Source organism: Nestor notabilis, unplaced genomic scaffold (genome assembly GCF_000696875.1).
Source record: "Nestor notabilis isolate BGI_N333 unplaced genomic scaffold, ASM69687v1 scaffold10409, whole genome shotgun sequence".
NCBI classification, from domain to species: domain Eukaryota; kingdom Metazoa; phylum Chordata; class Aves; order Psittaciformes; family Psittacidae; genus Nestor; species Nestor notabilis.
This window is the reverse complement of record NW_009944106.1, coordinates 35,462-50,079: the sequence shown is the minus strand read 5'-3', so window position 1 is coordinate 50,079 and position 14,618 is coordinate 35,462. Positions and strand designations below refer to the sequence as shown.

The window sequence follows — 14,618 nt, the reverse complement described above, 5'->3', positions numbered from 1 at the left end:
AACTTGTTGGTGCTTAGCTCTTCTGAAATCAGACCATAAGCATACCTTCTGGAGATAGGAATGTTGATACATCGCAGCTGAATTTTTTTTTTCTTGCCTTTCATAGTTGTTCTAAACTATGTAAATTTATGCATTACTGAAGTGTCTTGGCATCTTCAAAGGTAGCATGGGAAAAAATTTCCCAAGTAATTGTTTTTTTGAACTGGTGTTATGAAATAATGCATTCTGCCATACCTAAATAACATTTGGGAACTCGGTGATTAGTTGAGCGTTTTATTTAACAATTGTAACCAACATGCAGACATAAGTGCTTTAGTGCTTTTTAATAAGCTACTTGTGTGCTTCTTTTTTATTTTTTTATTTATTTTTTTTTTAGGCTAAAGCCTAAACTTCTGACATGGCCACATCCTCACCAAGATCTGATACAAGTAACAATCATAATGGAAGATTACAGATGCAAGTAACAGGCAAGTAGTGATTTGTACCATGGTGATTTTTACAGGAAAGCATATGTATTCTAAAAAAGGAATCTTTGAAATTAGTGTAAAAATGGATTAGTATAGTTAATATCTTAATAATTTGAATGTTACAGTTAAACATATAACTATATGTAGATGAATTGAAGCTAAGTAGAGATGGGACAGTGAGTTGGATGACTGGCTTTATTGATCTCTTCAAATTATTAGGAAAAAAAAGAGATTCCATACAGCAGTAGAGGCAAATGTAAGGAATTTTGCTTGGGAACAAATAATTAGTGGCACAAATTCTATAAAGGGAACACATATAATTGAAATTCTACAAAAAAGATAGACGATTCATTACAAAAAGATTCACTACAATGTGAACCCCAAGCTGAAAATGGGTGCAATGTTATAATGAAACTGTAGAAGAACTGGAGGAGATCACAAAATCTGCTAGCTTTTCAAAAGATTAAGGTCTTTGATTACATATCAAGTAAACAACTGTTGAGGATAATATAGGTATGCTGTATTATCCTTAGGTTAGCAGGCTGAATTACACAGATACATGGAATGATTTAGGTTGGAAGGGACCTTTGGGGATTTCCTAGTCCACTCTTCTGCTGAAGGCAGGATGACCTTTGAAGTTGGATCAGATTGCTCAGGGTATTGTCCAATTGAATTTTAAGTGCCTCAAAGGCTGTAGATTACCAGCTTTCCTGGGCAGCTTGTTCTGGTGATAAACCACATAACTGTGAAAATGTTTTTCCTTCCACCCAATTGGAATTGACTATGTTGCATCTTGTGACTGTTTTTTTCCTTTTACTGTGCTGGCTGTCATAGTTTGAGGCAGAATTCAGCCATCCCAGAATCTGCTGGAAGAAAGCCGCAGTGGGCTACAAGCAATTCTGGAAACTTGTGATTGTGCTGGGGACACTTTTTTCAATAGACATTGAACAGGCCTAGTAGGTTCTGCATTTTGCTACTTATGGATAGGGACTGGTTTGAGATGTGACCATCAGTGTCAGTCTTAGCTGCTCTTTCTGTGGGCTGGCAGGGCGCAACAAAGACTTTTTGTAGTCCAAAGATAAGTAAAATGCATCTAAGTAAGTAAGTTTGATAGCTAATTATGCAGTTAAAATGTTATCAGCAAGTAGTTAGATATTGTGCATAAATATACATATGCATAGAAGTACTTGCATGTATGTCTGTATGAAAGTATCAATTTACCACTGATGAGTAACTTGAACTTTTCAGGAATCCTGAGAAATCTGGGAACCCTGAAGTAAGAATGAATGCATGACTGAGAATATAGTTAAAGCTGTCTTGAACAAAAATTGGAAAAAACATGATTAATACATCATGTCTTAAAAAAAGGTGCATCTCAACATATATCATGCTGCATGGTCCAAAGATGGTCAGGTTATCTGAGGAAAAAATACATGGTTGGAGGGTCCCCAGAATGGTTATCTTATTGAATTTGATGAGAGGAACCTTAAAACTGATTAACCTTGTGTAAGGATCACATAACTTGATAACATGATCAATCACCAAAATTGGCAATAACTAATAGCATAGGTGGAGCCACCTGTAGATCAAATATATATAACTGTAGCAAACTGAGTTACACAAATGACCTGTAACTTCAGGTCTGTGTATGCAGGCAGAAGTCATCATTTTGATATCCTGTACTGTACTGCTTCTTAAGTAAGTAGTGTATCTTTCTGGCACTGGAGCTTCTTTTGACTTCAGGAGATCTAGTTCAAGGATTGAAGTGGGAAGAAATCTCTACAATTTTTAGGATTATTTTTCTGAAGGTTTAGTTCTTTAATCAGACTTTATTACAAGATCAGAGGATGCCAGTGGCAGTACAAAGAAGTGAGAGACAGCAGAGTGTGGAACTCTAGTATTGGTGACCTATGCTCCTTTATGCTCAGACTAGTTTAGGCTGCTGAAGAATCTAGACTTGTATTTCAAGAATTATACTTAAAAAGTACTTTTGTAAAGGCAGCAAGTAGCACATACTCATTTTGTAGACAAGGAAATGGGTGCAATATGAAGTGGTGACTTGTTCAAGTTTGGACAGTTACAGCATGTTGCCAACAAGTTTTGCCATCAGTATTTTTCAAATAAACTTGGCAAGGTATCTCATCTGATCGTTCTTTTTGAAGACTTTTGCTAGTATTTGCCAATTTCTCATTTTTGAGAACTGATTTCTTACTTTTAACAAAGTGATGTGTTAAACCACAAATTTACCACGCAGGTAATATAGGCAAGGAAATAAAGCTCTGTCAGGCTTTGCTGTACAGGGACATATTGGAATAGGCCTGAACTGCATATGCTTTGATAAGTACATATAATAACAAAAAAAAAAAGAAAAAGAAAAAGGCTGATAATCTTTCAGATGTATCTTATTTTGGTATTTTTGAGTGAAGTAAGAAGAACAATGAGAAAATAAACAAAAGAACCCATGTGATTTTCAGTGTTTATCCCTAAAATAGTTGTGCTGTCTCTCCAATGCATCCTGCCAGTATGTGGTGAAGAGAGTATGTCAGACTTTGTTTCAACTATCTGGCAAAGTAGCTTTTTGGAAATAAAAGCTAACGTTTTAGCATTGATCTCTTTATGTTCAGTAGAAGTAGAAAAGGTGAGGAATAACATTTCTGTGCTGTGTTTCATTCATCGTGTAGGCAGTGCATGTTCTGTTTTTCAGTAACAATATGCTGTTACAGATAAAGCAATGTATTTTATTAGTTTCTAGTGCCAAACTGAAACGGCGGAAGAATTGGTTTGGAACAACTTTCTACACGGAATTAAGTGCAGATGGAGAAATTAAGAAAACAGCAAAATCAAGTAGTTCTTCAAATCCAAAATGGGATGAGCAGCTGACAGTGTAAGTAGAATTTTTTGCTTGTTTAATACTGTTTATTAGGCAGGCATTGCAGGAAAATATTTACTAAGCTTAGCTGCCTACATAGGTTTTTTTTTTTCTGGCTGTTGATGACTAAATGCAGATGTAAGATGATATTTATCTCAAATGATTTTTTTTCTCAGTTTTTAGTGTTTTGAGAATATTTTTTGTACAGCGTTCCTTGCATACAGTTGCTGTGGACCATTCAAGTTTAAGATTCATTTCTAGGTGATGATACTAATTGTAACAATGGCATTCTCAACTTTAAATGGAAAACAAAAAAATCTCGGCTGGATAAGTAGTAGTTAAGAGGAAGGTCAGTTTGTCCTTTAAATTTCCTAATGAAGGGGGAGACACACAGAAATAGTTTACTGCCTAGTGACCTTGCAACTTATCCCAATATTTGACTTTTTTAATCTTCTTGTGGCTTAATTTTGTTTAGCTATGCTACAGGTGTTGATATACCTGAATATCATTCTCTGAAGAACTGGTAATCTTGCACTGTACAATTGGCAAGAATGCATTATTATACCAGCAAGATTGTACTGCTTCAGATTTGGGTCTGGAAGCAGCATAGCTACTGTCAAGTGGCATTGTACACGGACCAGTACGTTTTACAGCATTGGACCTGTCTGTGCAAAATTCAGCTTTGTTAGCAGTAGGAACTATGCCAGGTTCCTTTAACTTAACAGTGCTGGAGAGTTGGGAGTGGTAAAACATACCTAGGTTTGGGAACGGTTTGCTTGGGAGCACTTACTAACTGCAGACCTGGGCTGAAGCAGTTAGGGTATTCTTGTGTCATATTTCTCATTTTTTTAGGTTTAGTAGAGCTTATTAACCCTTTGCAGTATTGCAAGAGAATAGTGTAGTCTTGGACCTGACAATGATTTCCAGGAGTTATTACTAGCACAAGTACAGAGCTGTCAGTATATTTGCAGAATCCAGAGTTTCTATTGAGGCAGGTTTGATTTGGGAGAATTTGGTGAGCTGATAAAATGAGGTAATTTGGCATATGCAGTACAGCCAAACAGACTCATTCCATCATCAGTGTTAGGATCTTACTATTATATATACCAGAAATATGTTCTCCATGTGTATGGGTTTTTTAATTTTCTTTTCTTTGTCAAGTTAGTAATTTAGTAAGACTGCCATTAGAAGGCATCTTATTCAAAATGCAAAAATATGTTTGCTCATGGGTTTTAGCTAAAGTGATTCACATTGTCCAGCATGTTCAAGTGACTATAAAGCTAGCCTTGTTGAAAGGGTGGGGGATTTTTTCCGTATTATTTTCATCAATGTCAATCTAACTTCTGTATCCAGTAGTGATGGATATGCAGCCTTTGACTTTTTGCAGTGCAGCTGTTCCACTCCATTTTTCAAAGTCAGGAGCACTCTTGCAGTACTAGACCCTGTACTACAAAACTTATTCACTTGGATCTAGCATAGCTTCCAGTTTTCCTTCTTGAGCAGGGGAGAGATCGCTGCCAGAAGTTATCATAATATTACTATAATTGAGTCCATTATGCTTCTGCTTCCTTCCAATTTTTGCTTTAGCTTCATCATTTGATTTTTCCCCTCCGATTTCTGCGTGTATGCATTATGGTTTTATATATATGTGTGGATTCACAAATAATGTTTTACCAACACTTTCATGGCAAGCTGACACCTATTAAGTGGGTTCTTCCTGCTTGCAAGAAGCTGATTGTTTGCTTTTTCCTTTTTTAAAAAAAATATTTAGTATTTTTCTAGTGACAGACAAATATATTTGCCATCTTTTTTTCTCCACATTTAATAATGTGAGTTTTTAGTTAGAATTCTGGAATAGTGAGAATTAAGGAAAATACGTCTTTTGTAAATAGAGTAAGATGTGTTTTGTATAACTGAGACTTGAGCTTTAGTGTAGGTTATTTTGATACTCCTCAAATTCTTTATGTTATAGTAATGCAGTTTAAGTTTGATCTTAAATGTAAATATCGTAGCGTTTGCAGTTCTTAGTTAAAAGTTTCCCCTTGCAGTACAAAACTTTGTTCCAGTTAATTAGTATCAAGAACTACAATAAATATAAGCAAGTGAATTAAGGTCGAATACTCCTAATAACAAGAACAAATACTTTAAAACCTGTATATATTTTTTTAAAAAAATGTATTTTATATGCAGGAATGTGACTCCACAGACTACGCTGGAATTTAGAGTGTGGAGCCATCACACTTTAAAAGCAGATGCTTTATTAGGAAGAGCCACTGTAGACTTGAGACAAGCTTTGGAAATACACAATAGAAAATGTAAGTTACCATGAAGGATATTTTGAGTAGAGTTGTTATTACTAATCTATATATCAAAATGGCAACCAGACTACTAACTACACATGTAATTACAACTGGCTTTCAGTTGATGTCTTGTCTCTTTTAGAGATACCTGTGCTGTGGAGAGCAGTTTAAAAGTAACGATGGGATATACTAATTTTGAAACAAACATTAGAGTATGAGTTACTACATTCCATTAAGTAAAAATGGAAGTGATGAAATACAGTGTTTTGTGGCAAACTAATAACTAATTTGCTAGAAGATCTGTTTTAGACTTGGTAAAAGAAAAGTCTAAGCTTTCGGAAAAGCCATCTGTAGAATTTTTCATGTTTTCCTTCTCTGAAATCACTAATAGGCTGAATATTTTTCCCTTATAACTTAGCTGCTCAGAGAGCAGTAGGAACCACTGATTAATGAAAGAAGCAAGAACTTCCTTTTGGTACATTAAAGATTGTTGTATTCTATGTAACTTCTAATTTTAATTGTTTTTAATATGATTAAAACCAGGTCTTCTTTATCTAATTTGCATTGAATTTTTTTTTTTCATTAGTACAAGAAGATGGTGAATCCACACTTTAAATTCCACTCCAGAGTGGCAGTAGAATTCCAGCTAAACCAGTCTCACATTTTAGATATGCATACCAGAGAGCTCTGTTTAGGGAGGTGAGGGGGAGGGAAAGCTGGAAAAAAGCTTCATTTTTCTGATGCTTACAGAAAATTGAAACAGAATCCAAAAGCAAGTGAGGTTTCTTCAAGCGTATTGTAAAGATTCTGCCCAAGATTCCATAGTTAGTCAGAAAAATGTCTTCCTTTGTGCTTGCTCCACTGATTTGTAATACTTTGAAATCCAATGTAATATGGCAGTGGGTGTCTGCTAGTAACTACCCTGCTGCCCAACTACATTTTCAAACCTTCTCTTTAAAGTAACAGCTTGGGGGTATCTAGCAATAGATTATGGTAGCCTTCCCTGTTTTCATGTGTATTGTTCATTTAGGATATATGTAAAGAATGAAAAAAATATAAGGAAATGCTAGTTTAATGCATAAAGTGTATGGTAGGCTTTAGCTTGGAATGCTATCATATGGAGGGTAATACGGTGGTGTAGCTTGAAAAATGAATCTTTTAATCTGAAACACAAATACTAAAAGGCCTTAACCATTTTAACCTGATTATTGTGAATTTATAGCTGACTGTGTCTGGATTTGACATGTAGTTTTAAATGCTGTACAAGTAATGATTGATTTAGAGAGAATTACACAGCATCCACAGTATGTTTTACTTCTGGATTGTGTATGTCTCTTAACAAATGCCTGCATTGCTTATCAGTCATATAGAATTCTTTAACTGCACCATGCACACATTTTTTGTACGTCTCAATCATCTCAAAGTTTCTTTTGGTGAAAATAGTTTCTAATTTAAATTTTGGTTACTTCAAGTATCCTCTCTGTTAAGGTTTAATCCTTGGAGTTGGGATCTATGAAAATGCTAGTGACGATTTACCAAAAATAATTCTAAAAAATGAGGAAGGACTCTGCAGTCTTTGCATTTACTTCTTCCTTAAAGGGATATTCTTTTCAAGTGGTCTCTTGGAATTCATTTTGGAAGGTGATACGAGAAATGAACATAAGCCCTGGTTGTAGAATGAGGTTCCCTGTGACTTGTAATATTTGGAAGTTCAGAAGTTGATTGACTTTAAACTGTGTTATGTTATGTTAGTGTGCATAATTTCAAAGGGGCTTAGTGGAAACAGCAAACCTGGGAAATTATTAACAACAAAGTAATGCAGCCATGTGGATCTTACAGAATACCTATAGAATATACTATGTAAATGGCCAATTTATTTTTATGATTGACTGTACCTTTACCCACAGCAAATGTAAATTTATACAGCTTCTTAGTGATTTTTGTTGATTTGAATCATCTGAATATTCCTTATGTTTAGTTGTGTACAGCTAAATGCATGTCATGTTTTTGTGTTGAAAGTCTCTTTTAATGTTGTTTAGAATTTAATCTTTTCTTTACCCCTTCTTTCCTTCTCTCCCCCTGTCCATCCTAACTATATTTTTAGTGGAGAAGGTGAAAGAACAGTTGAAACTCTCTTTGGAAAACAAGAGTGGCATGGTGCAAACAGGTGAACTGACAGTTGTGCTAGATGGTTTGGTTGTTGAACAAGAATCTCTTACAAATCTCAGTTCATCAGCAACAAGTAAGTTAAAATAATTAAATCAGATGGTAATATTTTGATTAAGATTTCAAACAGACATAATAGAATATTTCTGTTGAATTTGTTTCTTACTGTTCAGTAGAAGTTCAGCAAAATGGCGAGGCTGTACATGAAAGCAGAGATGCTTCAGCAAGAAGTACATCCAGGTTGGAATTTTTTTTTTGTGTGTGTTTTACACTATATGAAGTACATTAGCAAATGTATCAGTTGAAATGTTTGGGTTGCTTGTGTTTTGTTTTTTGTGGGGGTTTTTGTTTGGGTTTTTTTTAAAGGCAATAGACTTTAACTGTCAAGACATAAATAATGTTAACACGTTTTAGAAACATACTTTTTTGATAAATACATAATATAGCTTGAGGAGAGTTAAATTTACAACTCTTCTTCGTCTGCTGCTAGAGTTTGCTTGCCACTACTTTATCATTACCTCTTGCATGTGCAGCCCTGTGAACATAATTCAGCTGATTGGAAGTCTGCTAAATGCTGTGGCGGTGATTAGGGGAGCAGTGGTTTAGTGTGGTTTTGTGTACTTATTCCATTTTTTGTTGTTGTGTGAGAACCATTTCTATTCATGTGTACTACCTTGTTGCAACATACCAACTGAACGGAAGGAAGAAATAAAACCTCCTAAATTACTCCCCCCTCACCCAGTTCCTTTTTAAAGTTATGATTAGGAATTTAAGAGACTTGTATTGAGTTTAGGGAGCAGTATTCAGAACACTGAAGCGAAGGGTTTGCCTGCTTCAACCTGAAGTGGCAAGAAATAGACTTTGGGGTCAATTTAGAGCTTAATTCTTGGCTTCTCTATCCTTATTACAGCTCCAGGACTGCCTGGACAGAAGTAGGAGTAAATTGTTTGCTCCCTCACTACTAGTGCGTCAAATAAATAGGTCAACATTCAGATCAACTTAATGTTACTGGCCTGCTCAGTTACTTTGCAGTGAACCCCTTTCCACTTCAGTTCTTGGCATACATGACAGTGAAGATACATACAGTTGCTATGCATTTGAATGACAGGGACAAGTTTGTCCTTGAACACTCAATTTGATTCTTTTTTTGAATATGTGGAAGTTTGTTCCCCAATGGGTGCCCAATATGAGGGAGTGAGGATAAAATAAAAAGTTGCTTCTCCTTAGTTTTCGTTAGAAAGTTTGGTACTGTTAAGCATACCAATTTGAAATAGTAGTAACAATCATTTGTTTTCATTCAGCTATTGTTGCTGGAGGTGTGGCTTTTACTGAGTTCCTGCTCTTAATCTTGATATTTTGATTACAGTAGTTTTCCATAGAACAGTTTACTGCTAATCCAGCAGTTTTGATTTGAAGTTTTCAAATTAAGAGACAAAAGTTTTAAGATAGCTTCTCTGCATGTCTGTAGGAAGCAAATCGGCTTTGTAGTCTGGAGCTGAAAGAAATAATACTACTTTAATTTTCTATAGTACTTGTTTGAAGCTGGGTAACTGGTTTGGTAGCATGGAAATGCTGCTTCTTCCTTTCTTACTCTGCAAAGTGGGACTTCTGTCAATTTTCAGATTTTTTTTTTGTCATCTGTTTAACTTCTCTTTAATTTTTAGGAGATGGGGAGTTGGCATTGAATGTAATTTTCACAATACGTGTCTCTGGTGGGTGGCATTAGGCATTTTGTGATAGATTTTAAGTAAAAACAGTGTAATTGAACAAGAGACTTCCTATTCACAAGCCCTGATGCTATATTTAATTCCATGAGGCCTTATAAACACGGAGCTGTCTGTGTGTATCTGTTTGCACAATGTCCCATCCTGCCTGTGTATAGGGAAGCTCATCTTACTTTCCGTTTACTGAGGGGAAATTTTGTTACTTTCTTATGTTATCACTAGAATAATATTTGGAGATACGACAAAAAACCCCGATTGTTCCACTTGCTTTTAATGAAAAAAAAAGTTTTCCTGCTCATAGCTGCACTTTGGGAAGTCCCTAAGGCAGTTTTGGAAGATGTGGCAGGTGCATCAGTCTGCCCAACTCAATTCTAGTATGTAATTACAAGTAAAAGTTTAAGTGGAAAAGGAAAATCTTTCTTGTTTTAATTATCTGAAATCCTCAAAACTAAAATTTGCCTTTTGTTCCTCAATTGTTTTGGTGTTGCACCTGACTGTTACCTAGGGCAGTAAACATTGTTATAAACTGTTGTGAATTTATTTCCATTTCTTTATTTTTTACTTTAGTGTGGTTTAGTGTATGATTTGGTTTAGTTGTGTAACTGATTAACATGTTGTTTCTAGTAACCTAAAATGATCTCTTATTTTTACCAAGATCTGCCTGTGACAGTTCTAATGGGGTAGACAATCAAGTACCTTCCGATTCTATAGAACAGAATACGTTCTGTGTAGAAGCTGTTAATGGAGACAGCACACCATCTCCTACTCATGCTGCAGCTAGGCCCAAAAATACACCAGTACCAAAACCACTTGCAGCTCAGCCTGTCAACAGCACTGGTAAGAATGGGAGAATTATGAGAAAATGTTGCATAAAGCTTTTTTTATCTGGTTGAAATGTATTTGAAGTTGACTCACATTTTCTATACTTTTTTTTGTTAGATTTCAAAAATACTGAAAGAATGTTTCTGGGCTTGAATTTATAATCCTATGTGTGCACTTCTGTGAATTTTTCTGGAGTAGAACCATTCTTAAATGTTTCGTACTTTCCGATCAGTTCAGTTCTCTGATGAAGAAAGATGTAGAGCATCCAAAATTTCCATTTCTCTGTCCCATATGACTCAAGCTTATTACTGATTGTCTGGAGGAAAGACTGGATTTCTCACAATTGATTTGAGTAACTAGTTTCTTTTGCCACTAGATAAATCTGATTTTAGTGCTGTGGGGGACCTACTGTTCTCTCAGCTGACGTGTTATAGACTCTGCCTTCTATTTTTTCAAAAGTTGTGCTGTTTCAAAACAGGTATTGGCAAATAGTAAATTTTATTTTCCTTTTAAACACGAAAACTTTCATTGTAACTACAAGTAACATTCAGTACAGCAAAACAAGTGACAAGGAAGTATTTTTTTAATTTTTGTTCCTCTGGCAAAATTTGTAATAATGAATGTGCTTTCTGAGCACTTTCTGCCTTTCCTCAGCAATTTTGAGAGAGATTATAGTGATAGTAGAGGAAAAAGAACCTTTAATAGAAACAGGCAAGTTATTAATAAGCAGCAGAACAGAGACTGTCAAACTTTCTGTAATAGAGTGGGAAATGTGGGTATGGTGGAAAGGTAGCAGAAACAATTATGAACTTTAAAAGCTAATAATTAAATTAGGTCCTATCTGAAGCTTTTCTCTACTTAGAGAGGTTTAATTCGATTTCCCTCTCTTTTCAGTTGAAGGTCAGAGGGCGTATATATTATTTAGGCATTGCTCCCTTTTTCTTCAGTAGCAGAGAGATCCATTTGGAATCTGTATTAGGATAGGGTAACTGCAAAAATAATTGATTTGTTCAAATAGTAATATTGATGAAATCATCACTGAGCTTGCACTGAGGCACTGATAGAACAGTCTTCAACTACTGTACCAGTTGGTGGGGACTTTTTTTAAGGCAAGGCATTAAACAGGTCTCCAGCATTTGTTAATGACAGGCTTCCCCCAATCCCTCACGCTGCTGGGCTTAGCAGGATTGCATTTTCATGTGATGTGGTCAGATTTGCTGTTTTAGATCTCATTTGTGAGGTAATCAGCTGATGTAACGTTTTATAGATCTGTTTTGGAGATCAGCTTACTAAAGAGCTGATGATTTGTCAGTTACTTTACTACTTTGTTACGTAATCCCATTAACACTTTCATGTGTATGAACTGTATTTTTTTAATGAAAGCTAAAATTTCAGTTGGCTTTTTTCCTACTTAAGTAGAATTGCTGCTAGTTTAAACAGTTTGAAGAAATGCGATCAGATTGTCTGTAGTTATGAGCTGCTTTTTTTAATGTTATGCTTTACATTTGATTGAAATAATGCAAAGTCTCGATATGCCTTAATGTAGTTAATCTGTTCTGTGTGAGCTGGAAGTAGTGATGTGTTACTCTGGAATAGTTGTGTTGAAAAAGCAAAGCATTTACAGATCTTACAAGTCTGCTGCTGACTGTATGATCATGCTTATTCTGCATATCAAGAAAATACTTACAGCCCAGTAATAATTGCTTAAAGAAATTGACTCCCTGATTTAAGTACATTGCTTGTAATTCTTTGATCTGCGTAATTCTTTGATCTGCTTTTCTGAGTATTTGGGAAAGCAAGAAATTGCTGACATTATATACATATTGCAAGTAATAAGTAGAAGGTAGCCATTTATTTACTTTATAAGACTCTTACAAATGAACTCTTTAAAATGCTGGAACAGCATTTTGTAGGCACTAGTCTAGGGTTAAATTTTGCAAATCTGTATCAATAAGATTGTGAGTACAGAGCAATTGTATTGGCCTCTGTCCTTACAATTGTAAGCAAATAGTACACTGTCAGAAGATTACTTGAAGTTGGTGTTGCATACTACATTTAGTCTTGTAGAAAAATAGTTCCAGCTCTGTAACAGGTACAAAGTGATGAGTTGAAATAGAATTGTCACTGCCTGGTGTTGATTAGTCATGCAGAAAATGAAAACTGTGAGTGATCTTGTGCTGCTTTTAGTTAATAGGGCCTTAACTTTTAATGGGGTCCTAGTGACTGCTGTACCTGATTTCACTTGTCTAAGACAAGATCTTGTGCTGAGATAGTGTTCTGTTAAGCTCTGCAGATGATTGGTATTGATGTATGGTTGGCCAAATGGGCTTGGAAGTATTAAAGCCTACTTAGCCCCTTTTTCCTACTAAATCCATGCCTGCTTTAAACCTTTTATGAGATTATGCTTGCTTGAGTTGGGTGACATTTGTATTGTTCTTTAAAAGACAGAAATTCATTTACTTTGTGATTCTGAAATTATTTTTTTCAGTCATTGAACTGCGTAAGTTGCATTAGCCAAATACTGGTTTTTACATTTTAATCCCACTTTTGGAGAGGGATTTTTTTTCCCAAGTCACACACAGGTGTGTTTTGCTGAACTGTAGGATTCTGTACCTCAACTCTGAAAAAGGAAAATAAATAATAATAAAAAAAAAAAAAAATAAGAACTGCCCCTTAGTTTTCCAAGTTTCATAGCATTTTTTATCTCTTCACAATTTTTCTTTCATGTCATACTGGTTGAGATTCTTTTTTGAAGTTGGTATAATTTCAAAGTTTCAGAGCAAAGCAGTACTGTTTTCTGGTCCTAAGCAGATGGATACCTTTCGCTAATCTAAAGAGTAAGATGTAATGTTGACCAGGATATGCACAAACTAAGGAATTACCTTAGCAGCAAAGTCTATAGAGTGTGGCTGGCAGACTGTGAGTTTTAATTACAGCTTTAACTGAGGTGCATTGTGACTTTTTGTCATCTTCGACAAAAATACTGGTTATGGCATATAGGTGTGACTTAAATTTATTCCTTCAGTGCCATTTACGACGAAAGTCAGTTGTTTGAAAAATAAATCTCAGCAGATTATGATACACAAATGTTCTGATTTCCCATTTCTCAGTTAATGGTGAGTCATCCTCCTCTGCACCAGAAGCTGGTACTTCTTCTGTCTCTGAGGCTCCAGTAGATTCAGTTGAAGCTCCCACGTCTTCAGATTGCACTAACACTACAGCAGAACCTCAGTCAACAACAGAAGCAGCGAGCTGTTCTGAAAGCCAGGCATCTGCATCACCGGTTGCGTCTGCTGGACTAGAACCTGCAGCTGTAACAGACTGTGCTCAAACTAATTCTAGAAACAGTGTAGCAGCAGATGCAGCAAAACCAAGGGAATCGTCCTCCACCTCAGGTGCATCTGCAGAACCTGTAAGACAGCAGCCTGGTAATGCCAGTACAGAACCTTTGCCACCAGGGTATGTGGGCTTGAATTTAATGCTATAATTGTGTTTTGTCTGAATGTGCATATGAAGAAACAGAAATTTGATTCTGTAATGGGATTGCCAAATGCAGATCTGTTTGCTGAGATGGGGTTATTTGATCTAAAATGGGGTTTGTACTGCTGCTGTAACTGACTAGTATCTCTTGTCCCAGTAATGACTGATAACAAATTTGCTGAGATGGTATTGTGGTCCAAATAGACAAATTCTTCAGCATTACGAACATGAGGACTCTTAATTCCATGCAGTCAAATTTACTTGGGTCATAATTTGTTACTCCTTTGGTTCTTAAACAGTGAGAATGTAGTAGGGAAAAAAATACAGAGAAGTGAAATTTATAGTCTAGAAATACTTGTAGAGTGTAATGAGATCAATAATAATATAGGTAAAATTACAAATTTGAAGTGTATGTGTGTGCTCAGAATAGCAAGAAACTTTTAATTCTGCTAGACTGTTAGAAACTACTACTGTGGTCCTAAACTTTAATTGGAAAATAAAGATGTGCTTAGACATTAGATGAAAATGTAGTACTTGCACAAATATAAAATTTTTAATAGATGCTTTCATGTTTGGGTGAAAAGATGTCTTCAGTAACTAATGGAAATACTGACATTTCTGAAATATTCTAGATATTAACTATTATAGAAGTTTCTGAACACATAAATTGTTTCTTGGGTTAAGAATATTCTTGCTTGTGTCATTGTAGCTAATCTTTCAGAGCCTGTCTTGTACCTGCTCCCTCTGAAGGAGGTTCAGTAAGTTATTAGTGACACTTCACTTGAGTTTC

The 14,618-nt window shown here is 35.5% G+C and overlaps 1 protein-coding gene across 1 annotated transcript in view; it reads left to right on the top strand.

Annotated features, from left to right (window-relative positions):
* Nucleotides 1-374: 374 nt before the first annotated feature.
* Nucleotides 375-14,618, top strand: part of WWP1 (WW domain containing E3 ubiquitin protein ligase 1) — a 34,309-nt gene continuing 20,065 nt past the window's right edge. Inside the window, exons 1-7 of the mRNA XM_010022269.1 lie at nt 375-467; nt 3,213-3,351; nt 5,527-5,651; nt 7,741-7,878; nt 7,976-8,042; nt 10,182-10,363; nt 13,459-13,807. Of these exons, the coding sequence (XP_010020571.1) occupies nt 398-467; nt 3,213-3,351; nt 5,527-5,651; nt 7,741-7,878; nt 7,976-8,042; nt 10,182-10,363; nt 13,459-13,807 (1,070 nt within the window). The 5' untranslated portion in view covers nt 375-397. The remainder of the gene's footprint in view (nt 468-3,212; nt 3,352-5,526; nt 5,652-7,740; nt 7,879-7,975; nt 8,043-10,181; nt 10,364-13,458; nt 13,808-14,618) is intronic.